Genomic DNA, 23,251 nt, shown 5'->3' on the forward strand with positions numbered 1-23,251 from the left:
TTGCATTTGTCCGTTCCCCGGTGGCGCTGTGTCAAATTAGACGCCCCGAAGCACTTTTCGGTTGCGCTTTTTATTAGTCGCACTGGGCCATTGGCAGCGCTCGTTATTAGCGATCCTGGTTATTCCCCTTTGGTCGTCAAATAGGAGGTGGCGCTATTGTCAGTTTAGTCGACCCTACTCTTTCTACAAGTATAGCTTGTATTGTTTGACAAAGAAGCGGGGGGGGGGGGGGAAAGCGAGCACATAAATAAGATTACGCTTTAATAAAAGAAGAAGAAATTCAAAGAAAAAGAAGAAGAAGCCGTTTTCATAATAAAAGAAGAAGAAGCTTTTTCCATATTAAAAGAAGAAGAAGCCTTTTAGAAGAAGAAGAAGGCTTTTAAAAGAAGAAGAAGCCGTTTCCATAAGAAAAGAAAAAGCTTTTTCCATATTAAAAGAAGAAGAAGCCTTTTAAAAGAAGAAGAAGCCATTTAAAAGAAGAAGAAGCCTTTTAAAAGAAGAAGAAGCCATTTAAAAGAAGAAGAAGCCTTTTCGATTATACATATACATATATTTTCTCTGTATTTTGTCAAGTTCTCAGAATATAGATCCGCATTTTACTATATCCTCTTGGCTATAAAACGCTTTCTTATTTGGAATTCTCAAACAAAGAACCTATCCCCCTGAGATTAAGATATCTGTAGCCGTGGTAAATAACATTTAAGTACGTACCCACAAGGGGCGTAGCAACATAATTGAATTTATTTACAATACATACTTGTATATAAAGGAAATGCTTCTCTTTGTTGTCTGTTTGATTTGGTGTTTTAAGTACACTTTATGCACAGAGAGGCTAATCGGGACTGGACCTACAGTTTAAAATGGGATCCGAACTACTATGTGCCTCCACTGGATATGAAATGCGTTTCTTATTAAGTGTTTGCAGTTTGTTTGTTAAATATCGTCCATGCTCCTTTGCTACGAAAAAGTTTTACGATGTGTTCAGAATTGGAAAATTCCCATGTTTCCTTTTCTGGCAAAAGCCGCAATTTTGGAAAATGTCCTTCCTATTAATTATTTGTTTTTCAGTACAATAGACGTATTTTATGCCCTAGGAACATACATTTTATGTCAAATTAATTGTAGAGATTTTATCCAATCATTAGAAATAAAAATAAAACTATTATATTCATACTAGGAACTGATTTCAAAGCATTTTATTTTGGAAGCTTTTAAAAAGCTCTAAAAATACTTGGTTTTTTTGTTTGTTTTTTAAATATGTCTATAAAAAGACGATGAAATTGTGATCTTAAAGGTAACTTTTCCCAATTAGAAAAGTGCATGTGTGTCTGTGTGTGTGTGTGTGTATATACGCATACATACTACTTACATCTTTCAGCACCATTGCAATGAACTGAGAGGAACATCACCGGTCTTTACACGCAATTTTAATTAAACGTTTTCCATTGTTTACTTTATTTTTCTTTCTGACACTGCGTTGCGAGAGAGCACTTGTTTTGTTTCGCTTCTCCAGAGATTCCCAGGACAGAATGTAAGGGTGCAACGTGTGTTGTCTAGCCTTAGCTCGTATTAAAAATCCTCATGGAAAACTATTTGTTTCTAACATTGTACTTAAGTACTGCCCACCATATGTTTCCGATCGACCAAGGAGGTCATCGCTAAGGCGGGAAGGACAAACCCTTAACTAGACTAAGTGTGGGTTTAGGTCGGACTTACTCTGTTATTATTCTTGTATTATTTTATTATTATTATAATTTTTTTTTATTCAACAGTCGAATATGCTGCAGATGGTGCAGAGCTAGACGTAAACACCACGAAGTGTCCTTAGATGGAGAACGAAAACATAACCGCCTGGGTGATGAAGATGTTGGGGAAGAAGACTATATGCCAACAAATATTGTGAGTGGAGTTGAATAGGTAGAAGATATATTACACTGTCCAACAAAGTTTTTGTCTGTGCTGATTTCAAATCTAATTATAGAATTTTTCCATCACCCATGAAATTTGAGTAACAGGGTACATACAAAATATCAGGTACATCAAATCTTATATAGCCTTATAGTGATACGATGCAATATTATTTACAATGTCATATCTAGAATGTCTTCGAACTTGATTTTCGGCTGTACTTTGCCTGAGGAACATCTCTTTCTAGTGTCCAGCAATAATCTGCCAACATATTTGGCGCTACCATTTTCTCTAGTAGCGCCTTTCCATTTCATCAATTTCCTGGTGGAAACGTTCTCCGTGTTCGTCGCTCATTGTTCCAAGGTTTTGAGGGAAGAAATCGAAGTGGGAGTCTAAAAGTGTATCTTCAGAGACATGTTACACCCCAGAGCATGATGGTTCAGAATCAAATTACTGACAAGTTCTCTGTATTTTCTGACTTGTAGTTTCCGAGGAAATGTATGCAAACTTACTTGAACGATTGCCAAGCAGCCAATTCCAGCTCATTTAGGCTCTTTTCAAAATCATTATCTTTCATTAGTTTCCTGATTTGAGGGCCAACAAATATTCCCTCTTTTAGTTTTGCCTCAGTAATTCTCTGAAACTTCTCTTCGAGGAACATAAATCCACTACCCTCACGGTCCATTCTTTTTACAAAATTCTTTATCAGACCAAGCTTTATGTGGAGAGGAGGCAGTAAGATTTTGTCTGAACTTAAAAGTGGTGGATGAACAACATTCTCCTGTCCTGCGATGAGTGACTTTCTCTTCGGCTAGTTCTTTTTAACATAATGATTTTTTCTATCTCTGCTGTCCCATTTACACAGGAAACAGCAAAATTTGGTGTAACCTAGTTGCAATCCCAAAAAGGATAGCAATAACTTTTAAATCTCCACATACTGCCAAGAGTATTTACAGTACTGGATATTTGTTAACAGTTTCATGTTTTCATACCTTTCCTTCTTGCCCCAGGAATATGCTACAGGAATGCTTGGATATTTATTTCCATTGTGTAGTAGCACTCCTTTCAAACTTGTTTTCAAAGAGTCTAAAAACAGACGCCATTCTTCACTTTTATGGGCAACACCTAGTGACTCTAATAGACCATCGATGTTACAACAGAAAACAAGGTCCTTATCTTCAGCATACATATCTACAAAGTCTTTTTGGCGTTGCCGGAAAAAAGTAACTCTAGTGTCACTCTCCAACAAATGACATTCTTTTAATCGCGATGCAAGCAGTTCTGCTTTACCCTTACTTAACTCTAGATCTCAAACTAAATCGTTAAGATCCTCTTGAGTTATTAAGTGAGGTTCAGCTGTTGAAACACTCCCCACAAAATCAGGATCATTATGCAATTCACTACATGTGTTAGGAACACTTTCACTTTCTTCCCTTACACTTATGTCATCTGGTGGAGCAGGTATGGGAACTCCAGGTCCATGAGGCACCGGTCGAGTTGCTGATTCTAGTGATGGATATTTAACTGTACACCTTGATTTCGAATTTATCCCAGATATATTTGTCAAGCAAAAATCCTTAGGTTCCCGCCATATCATAGGAACTCCAAAAGGCATATGACGAGATCCTTTCAGCCAACCACTCAAAAGCGTTACACAGTTCACACAACAGATATCAGGGGTCCATTTCTTGTTTTCGTCTATCTTGTTTTCGTCTATCTTATTGTCAAAGTAATACTCATATGCTCTTCTTATACGAGGAGTAAATGTTCTACTACTTGCTTTTAAGGTCAACTCACCACCAAAATAACATAAATTGTTCCAGTCATTTACGCAACTTCTTGACACGATTCTGTCTTTGCTTCAAAACGCTCACTGAAACTGAAGAACACTCAGGAAAAGCTTCTTTCCTCCAGACAACTTGCTACTGAAATGAGAAGTAGACATAACAGTCAAATCACAGCATTGTGTTGAAAAGTTAATTGTTGTCATTCATGTAGACATCAATGGCCTAGAGTTACTAGTGCATTGTTGGAGCAAAGACATAAAATATTTTAAATATTGCCTACTAATCAGCTTATTATGGACTGCATGCTGCAGTAATAATGCAGAATTATATTTTTATTGTTACAAAAAAATGGTCGGTGATTGACAATTTCTGAATTTATTTTCAGAATATGCAGGTGGCAAAACATAAAGAACCATTGAAATTTTACTTTTAACAAAACCATTGTTGGACAGTGTTATCAGTGTAGCGTGTTATATGTATGCTCCATTTCTTATGTAAATCAAATGCGATAGCAATTTGTTTTCTTGAAATTAAGACCACTTTTGAGAACATTTACAAGAGATTGGAAGTTATTTCAGCTAGTATATCAAGTTGTTATACCTAAAATATATACTAAGGTGATATAAGGTTATTTTTTAAAAAAGGGGCATTCTTATAACAACGAACCAAGCGAAATTATAGGTGATTCACAGAAAACTAACACATTTCTTTCCTAATTTATTTCAACAAGAATGTTGCTAAAAACAATTTCTTATGCCACGAATGTAGAGTAACTTTTGGAGATTACTACCCTCTACAGCAAATGCTGAAAATGTCCTCCCTGCTGCTCCAAGCACAACGCAACACGTCGTTCCATGTTACAGTACTGGCCGCTCGTTGGAGAACGCTGTTGTTAATTCCATTGATCTCGTGTACAATGTTCTGCTTCAAATCGTCCAAAGTCTGGGGGCGTGTGGCGTAAACTCTGTCTTTAAGTAACCCCATAGGAACAAGTCCGTGGTTGTCAAATCCGGAGATCTCGGTGGCCACAGGTTCTTGGAAATTATCCGGTCGTCAAAAAAAGTTTCAATGAGCTCCATGGATTTGTTAGTTCGACGTATGGCATGTGGCGCCGTCTGGATGAAAATATCCTTGACTCACCTCTAGCCTTTACGTAGCTCTGTGTCATTCAGTTGCTCAAACCAAACATCATGAAAATATGAAACACGTACTGTATCCTTGCAATGACTGAGCCAGTTTCAGCGACGAAAGCTACCAAATTCTGCACAGTTGCGCACTCTCTTGAGGATATATGAATCTCCCAGATGTCCTGAATCATGTGGAACTAACTTGAAGAATTACGAGATATTCTTGTAACAATAAAACGGCAAAGAAATGTGTTAGTTTTATATGAATCACCCTTTATTATGTTTTGTAACTACCAAGATAAGTACATGGCAACGTTGCTCAGTGATCACAGGGAAAATTATCGAAGTGGTGCTTTACCGTACGCTTCACTATATCACTAGTTTTAAATTTGAATCCAGATTAACACCCACTGTGACTGACAGAAGTAAAGCATCAATATTACAGGACTATTTTTATGTTGAGATATGTTTATCTTAATAATATAACCCTGATATTTATTTTTACAGATATCAATACCTATTGTACTAAATTTGTTGTTGATTGCTGTATATATGTTCCTTGGAGGTGTGTTGTTTTCAATATGGGAAGACTGGGATATAACAAGTTCAATATATTTTACATTCATTACTTTGTCCACAATTGGCCTTGGAGATTATGTTCCTGGGAAAAGGTATGTATTTCTAATAATTTCATATTTTACTTTAGTTTATAACATTGATAATAAATTGACGCAGTGTGTTTTACATGTATCAAAACATTTTTAAATGTTGTTCTTAAAATTACGGTACTGCCATGCATACTAAACATATAATACAAGCCTTACATCTTCTATTCGATAGGGTCGAGAAACTAGTGATGGATATACTGAGTGAAAGTTAGGGAATGGGGTTTCTATGCAAAGCTTAACAAAGAAATAAAGTAATCATTAAAGCTTAACTTACGGCTAGTGTTAACATATTTACGAGGCAAAATAAGTGACTTCTTAAACTTAATGTACTGGGCATCCCGGCACATATTCATGTTATCACAATGTTTCAAATATTTCAGTCTTCACCAGGTGAATAACAATAATGACAAGATGAGAAGTCTGATGCTGGCCTGGAAACCGATCAGTTCTAGTCCAACATCAAAGTTGTCATTCTTGTCAGTTCACCTGAAGTCGGAATAACAAGGAATTATATTAAAAAATATGAAAAATAGAATAACGCTCACTTCAGAAGACAACGTATTGTTTCATAATTAGTAGTTGTATTTGTACTATAACCAGCTCAGGAAAGGAAGAGCCCCCCTCAAGCAGAATTGTCTATACTTAAAACAAGCTCAACATGCCCATATGAGCTTTTTGCTCTAGTGTGGAACCCTGCCTAATCCAAGATTTTTGTAAAAAAGCCCTCATGGATTCCATGAGAAAGGAAGAGCCCCTCGGATTGATGTACCTATACTTACAAAAGGTACTTCTGTGAGATTGTTGTCCATAAACTTGTCAAAAATATGCCCCTCTTGATGGCCACACTTAAAACTATGCCAAGACATACACACACACCCATACCCACCCACACCCACCCACACCCACCCACACCCACCCACACCCACACCCACCCACATACACCCACACCCACCCACACACACCCACACCCACCCACACACACCCACACCCACCCACACACACCCACACCCACCCACATACACCCACACCCACCCACACCCACCCACACACCCACCCACACACACCCACACCCACCCACATACACCCACACACACCCACACCCACCCACACCCACACCCACCCACATACACCCACACCCACCCACATACACCCACACACACCCACACCCACCCACATACACCCACACCCACCCACACCCACACCCACCCACACACACCCACATACACCCACACACACCCACACCCACCCACATACACCCACACCCACCCACACCCACACCCACCCACACACACCCACACCCACCCACATACACCCACACCCACCCACACACACCCACACCCACACACACACCCACACCCACACCCACCCACATACACCCACACCCACCCACACCCACCCACACACACACCCACACCCACCCACACACACCCACACCCACCCACATACACCCACACCCACACCCACCCACACACACCCACACCCACCCACACCCACCCACACACACACACCCACCCACACCCACCCACATACACCCACACCCACCCACACACACATATTTACTTCCGGTCCACTTCCGGTCCACTTCCGGTCCACTTCCGGTCTACTTCCGGTCCACTTGTGGCCAAGTTGTGGCCTATTTCTGGTTTATTTATATTGCATCATGCTGTGCAACATCCAATAAATTATTAGATACGTGTTGTTTTCTGATTGGTTGCTTATGACATAATATGATTACGTGTTATATTCTGATTGGCCTATTGTTTCAGATGTGTTGTTTTCTGATTGGTTGCTTATGACATAATTTGATGATGTGTTATATTCTGATTGGCTTATTGTTTCAATGCGGTCTGTGCTTAGGGTATATAAAGAGATTTTGCATTGCATATCAGCCAGTATTGTAAGAGCTGTTGAAGAGTAAGGTTGTATTGTTCCAGTGCTGCTTATATTTTTTAATTGCAGATTTGTATAAATTGAATTACAAATCACACTGCTGAAGCCAACTGATATTTTTATCCAGTATAGAGTTTTGATTTGAACCCCAAGAAATTGTATATAAATACCAAAGCCAAAAATATTGACACACATACACACATACACACACACACACACACACACACACACACACACACACACACACACACACACACACACACACACACACACAAAGCACAGTGCTGAACTCAACTGATATTTTTTATTCAGTATAAAGTTTTGAATTGAAACCCAGGAAATTGTATATAATAAACAACAACAAAAATGCCAAATCAAAAACATTGTAATCAGTGCAATAAAAATATATTTAGCTCTAATTGGGCCAGACACCAAAAGATTTGTGACCCAGACAAATACAGAACTCCCACAAAAATATGCCCCAAATGCAATAGAAAATACAGCATGCAATACTTCACATATACACATAAAAATACTTGTTCTGCACAGTCATCAACATTGCCCCCACAACCATCCACATCTGGTCTGAAAAGAAAGCATGAAGCACCTCTTAATGCCAGAGCAGCAAAGCAGCCACGCTATGCACCTATCCATAGCAGTTTTAATGCCCAACTTAGGGATTATCGGTTTGTATCAGAGCCAAGATGTGGTATTGAGAATTTTTTGAAGAGTGTAAATCCTGATGTGCAGGCAATTCTTAATGCACAAAATGGCTCTTATAAGCTGTCCCTCAAATTGTTTACACAATATAAGAAACCAAACGGCACAAAATTTACACAGCTCCACAGAACAGAAACTGTACCTGTATATTCAAATGCAAATTCAGACACAATAATAAGCAGATTGATAGATCAATTAAATATTGAACACTCTGAATTTGCTGCAAAAGAGTCTGGATGGAGCCTATGCGGCTCTCCACACAAGTTATATGTTAATATTTCTGAATTCAGCCCATTACAAGGATCTACATATTTGCCATTACCTGCCAATATTAAAAACAAAACAGCCGTGGTTAATATTGAAAATAATGATGATAAATGCTTTTTGTGGTGTATTTTAGCTGCTTTGTATCCAGTTTCAAGAAATTCTCAGAGAATAACTTATTACAAACAACATGAACATGATTTTGACGATGCAATGGAGGGTTTAGAATATCCAATGTCTGTTCAGAATATTGATAAATTTGAAAAAAAGGCCCGGGATATGAACGGCAAGCAATTATCTATTAATGTATATATTTGCTCCACTGGCAATTGCTCCATAGAACCTCTCAGAATCAGTGCATTTGATGATGATTCTGCTGTTCTGATTGATTTGCTCTTAATTGAAGGGGATGGCAAATATCATTACACTCTGATACATAATCTTGAAGCTTTAGTGAGAACACAACTTGACAAATCCAATATAATATTCAGAATATGCAGAAGATGCTTAGCTGTATTTGATGGCAGGAAAATGGTGAATGGGGTTCCGGAAAAAAATACAGAAATTGCAAAAAATAGGTTAATTGAGCATCTGAAATATTGTGGCAATCATAAACCTGTTCATATGGTGATGCCCAATCCAAATGAAAATGCCAAATTCAAAAAATTTGAAGCCTTGTTGGAACACCCAGCATATATTGTCTGTGATTTTGAATCAATCCTCAAATCTCTTGCATCCTGCAATCCAGATCCTGAAGAATCTTCTATTACACCATACCAGCTACATGAACCTTCCAGCTTTTGTTATGTGGTTGTACAGGATGGTGTTGTTACCAAAGAATATTCATACTTGGGGCCAGATGCCATCAAAATATTTGCACATAGAATAGAAAATGAGTGCCGTGACATAGCATCTAACATCTTATTAAAATCAAAGCCTATCTTGCCTTTAACAGAGAAACAGATTGAAGATTTCAACAATGCAGAAAAATGCCCGGTATGTGATTCTGAATTTTCAGATACAAATATCAAGGTGAAACACCATTCTCATACAGATGGTAAATTCTTAATGGCTCTGTGTAATAGCTGTAATATTAAGATCAAGAGACCAAGATTTGTCCCCATATTTTGTCATGGAGCATCCAATTATGATTTTCATCATCTGATCAGGTACGAGGGGTTTGAGAAGCAGAATTTAAATATTTTAGCTGAAAATGATGAGAAATATATATCTATTAGCAAAACAATTAAAGTTAATGGTGTTCCTATTCACATGAGATTTCTTGATTCTTACAGATTTTTATCTGCTAGCATGGCTACACTGGCCACTCAATTATCTGATGATCAATTCAAAATCACATGTGCATTGTTTCCAAATCAGGATCTGAAATTAATTAGGCGAAAGGGTGTATATCCATATGATTATGTTACAGATTTTTCTAAATTTGATGAGTGCTCCCTGCCACCACAAGAAGAGTTTTACAGCAAAATCAGAGGATCTGGAATCACTGATGAGGATTATCACCATGCCCAATTGATGTGGAACAATTTAAAATGCCGGACATTTGGTGATTATCACATGGCATATTTGAAACTTGATGTGACCCTCTCAGCAGATATAATGCAGACATTCAGAAAATCTTCTATGCAAAATTATGGACTGGACCCAGTGTATTTTTACAGTGCCCCGGGCCTAGCATGGGATGCAATGTTTTTAAACACTAAAATGCAATTGGATCTAATCAAGGATCAAGATATGTATCTGTTTATGGAGCAACGTATAAGAGGAGGCATGGTGCAATGTTCTCAGAGATATGCCAGAGCAAATAACAAATATATTCATGATTATGATCCAGCACGGCCATCAAATTATATAGTGTATGTGGATGCAAACAGCCTCTATGGTCATGCCATGATGCAAAAACTGCCATATGCAGGGCTTGAGTGGGTTGAAAATTTTAATATTGAGGATCTTCAGGGTTTTGATGATAGTGAGTGTGGCCTATTCTTAGAGGTTGATCTGGCAATTCCAGATCATTTACACAAGAAATTTTCTGATCTGCCCCCAATTCCTGAGGTTCAGTGCTCACCTGGCTCTAAACAGAGGAAATTGATGATGACATTGGATCCAAAACAGGGTTATGTCATATATTACAAGAACCTCCAGTTCCTGATGAAACATGGTGTTCAAGTGACCAAACTTGGGAAAGTTTTGAGGTTCAGGCACTCAGAATGGTTGAAACCATACATTAATACAAATACAGAGCTTCGAACGTCTGCAAAGAGCGAATTTGATAAGGGCTTGTTTAAATTGATGGTTAATTCTGTATATGGCAAAACAATTGAAAATGTCAGAAAACATACCGATGTTAAAATAATTACTGACCCCAGCCTGAGCAAAAAATTGGTTGCAAAGCCTAATTTCAATTACAGAAGAATTTATGATGAAAATATGGCACTTTTCAACATGAAAAAAACAAGGATTAAGTTTGATAAACCTATTTATGTAGGGGCTGCAATATTGGAATTGTCCAAATTACATATGTTAATATTGTATTATGATGTGCTGAAACCTTTTTATGGTGATAATGTAAAATTGATGTACATGGACACGGATAGTTTTATTCTTGATATTAAAACAGAAGATGTTTATCAAGATATGGCCCAGCCTGAATTGTTTAAATATTTTGATACCAGTGAATTGCCAAGCCATTTGAATATTCAACCCCACAACAAAAAGGTGCCTGGCAAGTTAAAAGATGAGACACTTGGTGATGTTATTGTGGAATTTGCTGGGTTAAGTGCCAAGATGTACAGTTTTAAAACATGTAGTGCTGTTGTCAAAAAAGCCAAGGGCATTGGCAAAGTAACTGTTGAAAAAGAGCTTGAATTTGAAGATTATAAAAATTGCCTCAAATCCCAGAGTTCAATCAAAACATCAGAATCCAGAATTCAGAGTGTGGATCACTTATTGACTTCAAATGTTGTAAGAAAAGTGGCTCTGGACCCACATGATGATAAGAGATGCATTTTATCATGTGGCATCCATACTTTACCATGGGGTCATTGTGATTTGAAAAATGGCAATCAATGGACAAGTACAGAGCATGATTTGAAATAAATAAACATGCCTATGAACTTATTTGGGTTCAAAAAACAGGCTATTATGGACCTGCCAACACCACAACCCTCTTCTGATATGCTGTCTAAACTGAGTGGCTTGTTAATTATTCACCTGAATAGCATATTTACAGATGTTGATGATGAAACAGGCAAAATATTGTACATATTTAACAATAATTTAAATCACTACCAATTACCTGTAGGTGGTCAATTGCAATTTATTACAACCCCCGAGGGTGATGTTAAAATTTCAGTAGGGAGAAATATTTATAGAATTAAGCACTCAAACATGGTTTCTGGTACTGTTTATACTGTTTCTGCTGGTGACTGCTTATATATTGAGGTCCCTGGATCTTATGACAAACTTATACCCTTTTTTATAGAATTAAGAATCAGGTATTCAATAATAAATAACTACTAAACAAAATGCCTAATGATATATTTGGCCATACAAGACATGAAGATCACAGTGATGAGATTCTGATGCTTGATGTCAGAGTCAAGAAATTGAGAAGTGATTTACAAGCTTTACAAACCACACTCAATGCCAGTCTTCAATTAGAAATTACAAATTTGCAATCACAATGCATGGACCCTCTTCTTAAAATTGATTCTGAACTCAAGTTGCTGCTTCAGAAATATACTGACCTGGCGACATTGGATAATTTTCAAAGTTTAGAAGAAGCTGTAGCAGCTCTTCAAGCCAAATTTAAGACCCAGGCTAACAATTCTGAGCAATTGAAACAGCAATTGGAAGAGCAAATAAATAATATCCAGGCACAACTCCAAACAATTGTCAAAAGCATAAAATCACAAGAAGATTTTGATCTTGTGATTTCCACTCTAAAGGAACAGATTCAGTCACTCCAAATACCTAATCTGGACCCTCTGAACAATGCCATAGCCGAGGTAAAAGAAAAAATTGAGACACTTGAAAATTTTATGAACAATTTGCCATCTTCTGATGCTTTGAATGCAATAACTCGGAGTGTTGCAAATATTAAGCTGCAACTTGAAACATATGAAGATTTTGGAAAAATTCAAAGTTCCATAACCCATCTTGAAGGTACAATAGCAGCAGTGCAAAGTGATTTGGCAAATGTACTAGAATCCAGATTGCCCGGGATTGTAGATACCCTTGTCAGTGTCCAGCAACAAATCACAAAGCTTGAAAACCTCAACACTGAATCTGAACTATCTCATTTTCATCACTTGATAGATGATATCCAAACAAAACTTGAAATTTTACAACAATCCACACCCTCTCAGGCAGATATAGCCCTGCTCCAAAATGCTATGCAAAATGTGGCTGATGCTTCTGAATTAAACACTGTAAAATTGGCACTTGAATCTTTGCAAAATACAGTATCAAATCTTCCTACATCACAGGAACTTAAAAATATTAAGAGAGCAGTGAATAGGATATTGAAATCAGAAGATATCAAGAATATCCAGGCAGAGATCAAACATCTCACTCAGACAGTGGCCACTCTACCAACCAATCAACATATTAATGAACTGCATGCCCTGTTTGAGGATATCAGAAGGCAAGTCCATGATCTTACAGCTCAAAATTCAAAATTGGCAATTGTTGAAAATTTGCAACAAATTGTAGCTAATATCAAGCAACAGCTAGGAACCATGGAATCCAATCAAGCAAATGCTCTGTCTGTTTTTGCCACCCAGCTACAAGAAATTGTGCAGCAATACAAAAAACTTGTTGTGGACATAAAAATCAAGCCAGGCCATGATGATGTTGTTAGGACCATCAATGAGCACCTTGAATCTGTAACAAGCAGATTGCTCACAGCAGAAAAAGAAATAACAGGCATAATCGAGAATCCAAAACATACAGTAATTCTTGAATTGTACAGCATCCCCAACAAAGAATATGATTCTCCATTTACACCAGGTGGCAAAATATATATGCTGTCCCCTGCACAGTTTTATTACCAATTTTTTGTTGGGGGCACATTGAGACCAATCAAGATCAAATATTGGCTTCAACCACAGGCACACCACTACCCTACCTTATCAATAACAAATGCTGATAACAAAGTGAAAATCACCAGTGTGGAATTGGAGGATTTTACAGACCCCAATACATTAGAAACAGCCTATACTGAAGATGATGGCACTCTGGAATTTAAAATACAAATAGGGGACAAATTATATTTAGAAAATCCTGCAGTATCAGCTGCTGAACACCCCATAGTTGCAATATTCTTGTTTTCATATTATGTCTAGAGAAATTATTGTTGATGAATTACACAGACAGGCCCGACATAATTTTAAGAGACTCCCAGTAGTCACAAAGGGCATAGATGATTTATGGCAGAGCGACCTGATTGAAATGGCAAGTGGGCAGTTGAAAAACTTAGACAAAATCAACAAGGGCTACAAGTATCTACTCACTGTAATAGACACATTTTCAAAATTTGCCTGGGCTGTGCCACTCAAATCCAAGACTGGGTCATGTGTTACAGAAGCTTTGAGAACAATTATTAATCAGAGTGGAAGATCACCGCGCTATTTGCAAACAGATAATGGCAAAGAATTTTATAATTCAGTGTTTCAACAATTTATTAAAATCCAGTCAATAAAACATTATTCGAGTTACAGTGATCTCAAAGCCTCAATTGTAGAGAGATTCAACAGAACCTTAAAAAATCTTATGTATAAACAATTTACACTTCAAGGTAATTATAAATGGGTTAATATTCTTCCAGAACTTCTACATAAATATAACAATTCTGTCCATTCCACAATCAACATGAAACCCTCTGAAGTAACTTCATCTGATGAGCAAAAATTGATCAGCACTGTTTATTATCCTAGATATCAGCCAACAAGAAGAAAGGCCAAATACAAGATTGGTGATCAAGTAAGAATCAGTAAATATAAGCACTTATTCAAGAGAGGCTTTACAAGAAACTGGAGCACTGAATTATTTACAGTGGTTCAGGTTAAACCCGGGACCCTTAACACATATATAATAAAGGATCACCGAGGAGAAATTCTCAAAGGCAGGTTCTATGAACAAGAGCTCAGCAAAACTAAACAGCCTGACACATATCTCATAGAAAAAATCATCCGCAGAAAAGGCAACAAATTATTTGTCAAATGGCTAGGACTCCCAGAACACAGCTGGATCGATGCAAACAAAATAATAATATGAGCACCTGGGATGTTATAAAAAGGCTGCCAGAACCTGAACAACAGAATAAGACAAATGGCAAATTGTTACCTGATAATATTAGGTGTCTTATTGTTGGGCCATCTGCTTGTGGTAAAACTACACTAATGGTTGATAATTTTTTATTGGCACCCAATTGCTTAGACTGGAAAAACAGGCACTTGTATATCTTCTCTAAGAGCTTGGAACAATTAAAATATCAGCAGCTGATGAAGCTATATGATGGATTGGATATTGCCACTTTTGAACCAGATGTTAAGCCACTTCATGAATGTCTCGATAAATCTGTTGTTGTGTTTGATGACATTATATTGGATAATCAAAACAAGGTTAGAAATTTCTTTACACAGGGCCGGCACAAAAACATTGATTGTTTCTACCTGGCACAGACTTTTTCAAAAATACCCAAGCAACTGATCCGTGACAACAGCAATTTTATATGTGTGTTTCATCAAGACCATACCAACCTCAAACACATACATGATGAATATGTAGGTGGGGACCTGAGCTACAATGATTTTTCCAAGTTTTGCAGCAAGTGCTGGAACCAGGACAGTTATGGGTTTGTCACAATTGATATGACAAGAACACCCAACAGTGGCAAATACAGAAATAAAATCAACAATTTTCTAGACGTAGAGACGTATATAAATAAACATGAAAAGGCCAATTATTGATGATCTTAAATTAAGAGATTATCTTGTAAAAAGATTTAAGGGATGGAAATCAGAGAACCGTGGAATTTATGAAAAACATAAACAAACAGAACAGCCTGTAATTGATGCTATTAATAATTTAGGTAAGAATATCAAAACTGTTACAGAGCAAAATCAAAATTTGCTCACAGAGCTTGTACCTGTAGCTGCTAGGAACATATTAGATTATCCACTCACCCCACTTTCCAGTATTCATACACCTAGTCCTATTGCTCCTAGAAGAATTGAGGCTAGTCAGGATCCTATTGAATTGGGTCTTCTTGCTCAAAAATATTTAACCACACCTAAAGACAATAAAGATGAGGTGTTTGGCTTATATGCTGACACAGAGCTTGATGGCAGCATCATACATAGAATTGGCAATTTCAGAGTAACATTTATGGGAGATGATATAATTGTATATTCAGAATCTCGACTTGGAGAAAAAGGTGCTTTTGTTAAGTACTCCGGAACACCTGGATTATGGGAATTGATGACTAGGAAAAGGCCTGGCAGCTATACAGATCAGGATTATGAGGATTACAAAGAAATATTAATAAAATCAGATGCTCTATACCAGAACAATGATCCCACACAAAAAAGAGTCAAGTCGAGCAGTGGGGCAAAATACAACAATTTAATCAAGCCCATATGGTCACAGATCAAGACTGGCAGTGGAATCAAACAATACAACACCCTGCCTAAAGAATTTGTGTGGGTTGATGATGTCAGGAAACTTGTAGATAGGTTATTGGTGATAGCTGGGGAGGAAAATGCTGGCAACAACAATTTTTACAATGAAAAGGTTGGAATTATGGACATGATAAGCACCAAATTGTCTAATTTTATAGTGAATGACACTAAGGGGATTGGATATCTCATAAAAATTATTAATACTCTACCACCTAAATTTTGGAATATTTCTGAGGGTCGGGGCCTTGTTAATGACATTATAAACAAGCTGCCATTTGAACTACATATTCCAGGCTATCAGTATTGTGGTCCAGGCACAAAACTGGATCATAGATTAAACAGAGGTGATCCTGGTGTTAATCCCCTAGATGCTGCTTGTAGAGACCATGATATTGCATACAACACACATTCTGATCTTGACAAGAGACATGTTGCAGACAAGAAATTAGAAGAGGCTGCGTTTGGCAGATTTGTAAGCAAAGATGCATCTTTGAGTGAAAAAATAGCAGCATTGGGAACCACCATAGCTATGAGCACCAAACAAAAATTGGGGTGGGGGTTGTGAATATGTATATAATAAACCTACAATGAAGGCCAAGGGTGTTATGTATCAAATACCTTATGCAGGTCTCAAATCTCTTAAAACTATTGACAGCCTTTTAACAAAAAAGCAGCGCAAGAAAAAAAATTCTTGTATTGCCAAGGGGCATGGTATGAAATTGTTGCTTAGCACCCCCCAATTAAAAAAATTACAGCAATCAAGAAAAAAATCACATGTGGGGGGATTTATATTTACCATCCCTGCCATCTTAGCTGCTCTCGGGGCTGTGGGGAGCTTGGCAGGAGGATCAGCTGCCATAGCAAAAACAGTAATAGATGCCAAGAAAAATAGGGCAGAATTAGATGAGCAGAAGCGCCATAACCTGGCAATGGAGAAACAGGGCAAAGGTGTTAAAAAAGCCATGAATAAGTTTAAAAAAAACAAGAGCCGCTTACAAACCAAGATATTGAAGCTTTAATCAAGCCATTGGGCATCAAACATTTTAGAGGTGTGTACATGTCTGATTCTTTACCAGAACAACCACTCAACAAAGAGTGTGGCATTGTTAATTTGGATGAGTACAAAAATCAGGGCACTCACTGGATTTGCTATCTTAAATATTTAAACAATGAGGCATTTGTGTTTGATTCATTTGGAGGTGTTCCACCTGAAAATTTAGTAAAATATCTAAAATCAGCTAATGTTTATTACAATAATGCCCGTGTTCAAAACTTCAAAGATGTTAATTGCGGACATTTGTGTTTATCTGTTCTTAGATATATGTCTCAAATAAATAAACCATCAATTGAAGATTTTCAAAAAGCCTTGTGGTATCTGAAAAATCATGGGGGTATTTCATCTCACCAGCCAAAATTCAATATTGAAACTCAAATTACATGATGACATTGTATATCCCAAAACAATAGCTCTCAGAGCATTTTATGGCATGTACCTGATCCCTAATATTACACACCACAACAACAAAATTGCAGTAGGGGATGAAAAAATTGTCATCACTCCAGGGCAATATAATCTGTCCACTTTAAATGCTCAATTACCCAGAGGTATAGTGTTAAGTCAAAATTCTGTCACTCACAGAGTAGAGATTGTATCTGCCACAGAAACAGTGAATCTGGGTACCATAGGAGAGCTGTTAGGCTTTGAGAACAACACAAAACTTGAACCAGGCATCAAACACACTGCTATGAATATACCTAAATTCTTAGCTATAGAAACTCTGAATATTCACTGTAATGTGGCTGAGGGTATGATCACCAAATCAAATGGCATAGGAACTCACAAACAAACAGGCATCATTGCAACATTCAAACCTAATTCTGAATTCATGGAGCCAATCATCTACAATCCATCCCCAACATTATATTTTCCTGTGTGCCATAATAGAATAGATTACATTGAATTGATGGTCACTAATGAAAAAGAAGAATTAGTTGATTTTGCTGGAGCCACAACAACTGCTATCATAGAGATTAACATTTAAATAAAAATACATACAAGAAAAAAAATGGAAAATATTGAGAGTTATGAGCTACAATATTTCCCCCCAAACAGGAGGACATTTGCAAATTTAAATCAACCCAACACAGAGATTGAGGTTGATCTTGATGTAGGGGATGGATTTATACACCCCCACAGAGCAGATCTATACATCAAATTTGATGTTGTAAAGCTCGATGGAACAGAATATCCGGCAAATTCAAATATAAGATTGGTAGACAATTTTGTGCCGCATCTATTCTCTGAAATTGAGATCAGAAAGCATGGCGTTGTTATAAACAGAGTGGATTATCCCGGCATTACCTCCACAGCTTTGGCCACATTAAAATTATCCAAAACCGAGGCTTCATACTACAAAATAGGCGGATTTGAGGCTGGTGAGAAGATATTATCTAAAAACCACACTGTACTGTTCCCGATGCGCCTGTTGCCAGGATTCTTCTCGGATTACAAAGAAATTATGTGGAAGGGTGGGTTAAGAATTACATTTAGAAGAGCTGCAAATGATAACAATGCTTTGATGAGGTACAGTGCAATAAACTCTACAGGAGAAGCTCTGCCTAATACCCTACCAGATGCAGGCAAATGCATTATTCAGACTATGGAGTTAAGAATCCCTGTTGTTGAGTACGAGGCCAGTTATTCTCTTAAATACAAAGCTGATATAATAAAAAATCCACAAATTTCTCTACAATTTTATACATATCAATGTGTACAGAAGCCCGCATCTGGTACATATTATGAGTTTGATGCTACAAATTCATTCTCCAGTATTCAATATGACATGCCTGATTTTGTAGTGGTACTGTTTCAGACTGGAAGACACAATAATCAGGAAAAAAATTCAAGTAAATTTGATAGCTGCAACATCAAGAACATATATCTTAAAAATGGCAGAAATGAGGTCTTTCCTAGAGAAAATTACAATTTAGACATGTCCAAGAATGATTTCCTCAAATTATATGAGGCTTTTACATCCTTCAAAAGGGTCACTACAGGCAATACTGACATGTATTACACACCAGATGAATTCAAAGCACAGAGACCCATGTTTGTAATCAATGCTTCAAAAAGAAAACAAGTTGTGGTGAATGACAGAACAAATATTAAAATTATCTGTGAATTCCATGAGGCCTTACCTGATGACACTATATGTAGTGTTATTCTCATAGGTGAAAAATCATATGTTTATGATGTAAGAAATGAGAGAGTCACAGAGCAATTCTAGAGGGTCTCTGCATATAATATTTTAATATTAGATAAGCAAGTTGAGGCTGGGGTCCAATTGAACTTAAACCAGAAGTAAATATGTGTGTGTGTGGGTGGGTGTGTGTGTATGTCTTGGCATAGTTTTAAGTTTGGCCATCAAGAGGGGCATATTTTTGACAAATTTATGGACAACAATCTCACAGAAGTGCCTTTTTGTAAGTATATGCATCAATCTGAGGGGGCTCTTCCTTTCTCATGGAATCCATGAGGGCTTTTTTACAAAAATCTTGGATTAGGCAGGGTTCTATACTTGAGCAAAAAGCTCATATGGGCATGTTGAGCTTGTTTTAAGTATAGACAATTCTGCTTGAGGGGGGCTCTTCCTTTCCTGAGCTGGTTATAGTACAAATACAACTACTATAATTTAATTTATTGTGACATGTTTCCGGCAAAGTAAGTAATATTATAATCTGTTCCGGTAATCTGTGGAGCAAAACCGCGGAGAAGCGGAGAAAGCTAGTGGGCGGAGCGAAGAAGTACGCGCTGCTCCTAACAGCTGGTAGTTGCAGCCGCATTCATGCACTCGCTTCCCCTCTCACACGTTCATTGGTCGAGTCTCTCGTGTCACTACTTGCGCAGAGACTTGTTTTCGTTCGTTTGCTCCAGAGATTCCCGGGATAGAGTATAAGTATTTAATCTGCATGAAGATATAATTTGTATTGAAAGAACAATGATATAATGGCTCCTTTAAGTTGTCACTTTTAAACACTACGAAAGGGAAGTAGCACATTATTTAATTTTTTCTAAAGTGTCCGTCTGAATAAATATTACATTTTCAATGCAACTTTTCTCTTACATTTCCTCTGAATAAACCACACTCTCAAGAGTTGAAATTCGATATCTTTGACATTTGCTGTCTCTACTGCAATCTTGGAAATATTTTGCCTTACGTCGCTTTATACCTCTCTGGGTAAATCGTGATCATGAAGACGAATGGTGAATCGACGAAATAAATTAAAGAAAAAAAACATAATGAAATGTCCATGCTTTATCCAGTATTGAACCTAGGATCCCCTAGCACACTATACTCAGGTATAAGAATTGGCAAGTTTAATGATTTCAAGTATTGTTTTCACTTATGCTATGTACCCATGTTATTCGACGCTGGGTGGACGCCGGATAACATGGGTACCCGGGGGAAACCCTGGGGGGTAAAGGCGGTCAGGGGCGTGGTGCTGATCACATCACCCCCACTCACGACCGAATCAAGAAAGTGTGGGGCGTTACCCCCACACCCCTTATAAACCTTCATGGCGTGGTGCTAAGCACAGGGGAACACTTTACTTCTTTATCTTCTTATGCTATGTATCAAAATTACGAATACACCTCGTAAAATTACACCCTACAAAATGGTTTGAACCGTGATTATTTCGTTTTTTTCTTACTATTATTCTGTGAATATATTTATTGTGTCATGTAATTATGAATTCCCAGGCAAGGAGGTGTCATTTTCAGATCAAAGTTCAATTACAGTAATTAATTTCTTTCAGCTTTGAAGGATCTGAAAAGAATCTGGATACAGCTCTGAAGATGTTGGCAGTCGTAGTTTATATTTTACTAGGTAGGTAGTTTTTACGTTATCTGAATTACACTACTAAAATTATGTCAATTCAAGACATTTGTCAAGGTGGCTTTACGTTGTTCTATGGATTTATGATTTTCTTGTGGAAAGAATGGGGGATTCATTTTCAATTTAGCAACTTCTGGCAGAAAGTATATTGTTAGCAATACGATTATATTGCATTTGTAAAATGTGTTTTTAGACTTTTTCCCAAAAGAAAAGTGATCCAAGTTGAAGATATGCATTCATTGTAATAATATAAAACAATACTGGTCTCTTTCTCTTACTTATTTCAACAGCTGGTATCCTTTTTCTTCAAATAAAAAATATTTTTTCTTCAATAAGAAACTTATTACACAGAAATGGGAACCGTTTTACGTGCATTTGTGCGCGTTAAGATGACTTATGAGCAACAGATTCAGAAATACCCGACCTTAAGAAAAATCTTCAAACTTTTAATAACAGCAGTTTAGGTATTACGCATATGACAACAGAAGAAAGAGGGGTGGGTGGATAAATCACTGGCGAAAGGATATTTCCCTTCTTGAGCTCTTTTGGGAGACAGAAAGTGCCTTGCTCCCTTCCCAAGTATTCATTCAGATTATCTAATTGTAGCAAACGTATTGATGATTCAGAGAATGAAACTTATCAACGTTCCTTGGCATATCTTTCTGCTTGTAAACCGAGATTTAATATTGTGATCGATTCCTTGAGGAATTGCGTGGGGACAGGTATTATGCCCCCCCTAAAGAAGGCACCTACGACAGTTTGTTTTAGTTTTAAGTCCACTCTATGCACAGATAGGCTAATCTGGACTTAACATACAGTTTAAAGTCGAATCTGAGCCTCCTTCGGGTATCGAACCTTGGATTACAAGGCAAGAACCAACCACGACATCGGGGGAAGTCAGATGGTGCCTATTATCACAGGCGTGCGCAGACTAATTTATTTGGGAGTGCCTTAAGGGGAGTTTCAATTGCCTATTTGGACAATATTAGCCTAATTGTCGCAACATCATTTTCTTTTTTCACAGAAACTATTTGATAATATGAAGATGAAATTTTAACATTGTAGTCTGTATCACTTCAGCACAGGTTTTCCCATCATTGGGACGATATTTATATTATTTAAGTAATGAAAGAAAACAAGTAAAAATCATTATTGGTACAGAATAAGCAACTCTAACAAATGTAATATAATACAAAGTTATATCCACAGGTAATATCAGCTGAATTCCACCCATCTAATATATCTGTAGGTTCAATTATTTTCCACGTTTTCTAATCCCATTATTTAATTAAATATAATATTGTACCTCGTCACTTGATATTTAATAGATACCATGTGTAATATTAATAGACCTATCATTTTAAACGAACAATCTTCTTGCCTTATGAGTTGAAGAAGATTGCATTAGCAATCGGGGCTGTGCTAGGAAGAGGGATAAGTGTGGGCCGATTTGTGGAGGAGCTCTGTGCTATTTACAAAGTAAAAAACATCTTCTTTATTGCGTGATTACTGATTATTACAGTAAACTATTTTTTTTCTGGCACCCCCTTGCGCACGGCTATGCCTATGATCGTTAATCCTATATGCAGGAAACTTTAAATTTAGTGTTGAACTTTCTTCCTTTCTTTCCAGGCATGGCTTTAGTATCAATGTGTATCAGCTTGATGCAAGAGCAAATAGTCGAAAAATTTAATTGGCTAGCTCATGAGATTGGCTTCAGTGAAGATTACGAGAACAAAATTGAACATGCACGGCCTGTGGGTGGCCTCAAAGGAATCAGACGAAGCAAGGCTCGACCCCGGAAAGTGATAAAACCTGCAAACAGTCCCACGCATGGTAGAGCAAGTGCAAGACAACCCTTAAGCAGGCCAGTCTCTGTGGCTCACCAGCCCCAAGGAAGAACTCAGTCCGCCATCCCTGGAACACCTCTTGACTGATGGCTCCTAGAACCGTACCATTAAAATTGTAGCCTAATTATTGTATCATAACTAAAATATACTGTAATTGAGGCAAACTACTTTATAAAATATGATTTTTTTAATGAACCTGTGCATGATTTTTTTTCATGAATGTTATTTTACTTCAGATGTTTCGTTTCACAGAATTTCATTCTTGATATTTTCAATTTTCAGTTTCTAATATCTTGATTTCACTTCGCTTTTCTGCCAGTTTTGGCTAATGCGAAGATTAAGATGAATGATAAGATTAAACAAATAATAGGACAAACAAGAACACAAATCACCCTGGCGCCGGACCACTAGTTCGTATTACTAAGGTTACTTT

The 23,251-nt window shown here is 37.3% G+C and overlaps 1 protein-coding gene across 1 annotated transcript in view; it reads left to right on the top strand.

Annotated features, from left to right (window-relative positions):
• The window catches only part of LOC145994992 (TWiK family of potassium channels protein 7-like), a 69,978-nt gene extending 47,048 nt beyond the window's left edge, over positions 1-22,930 (top strand). The window contains exons 5-8 of the mRNA XM_083131525.1: positions 1,773-1,899; positions 5,330-5,493; positions 20,889-20,959; positions 22,601-22,930. Coding sequence (XP_082987651.1) covers positions 1,773-1,899; positions 5,330-5,493; positions 20,889-20,959; positions 22,601-22,905 — 667 coding nt within the window. The 3' untranslated portion in view covers positions 22,906-22,930. The remainder of the gene's footprint in view (positions 1-1,772; positions 1,900-5,329; positions 5,494-20,888; positions 20,960-22,600) is intronic.
• Positions 22,931-23,251: the final 321 nt, after the last annotated feature.

Source organism: Lepisma saccharinum, chromosome 11 (assembly GCF_977018435.1).
Source record: "Lepisma saccharinum chromosome 11, izLepSacc3.1, whole genome shotgun sequence".
In the NCBI taxonomy this organism is placed as follows: Eukaryota; Metazoa; Arthropoda; class Insecta; order Zygentoma; family Lepismatidae; genus Lepisma; species Lepisma saccharinum.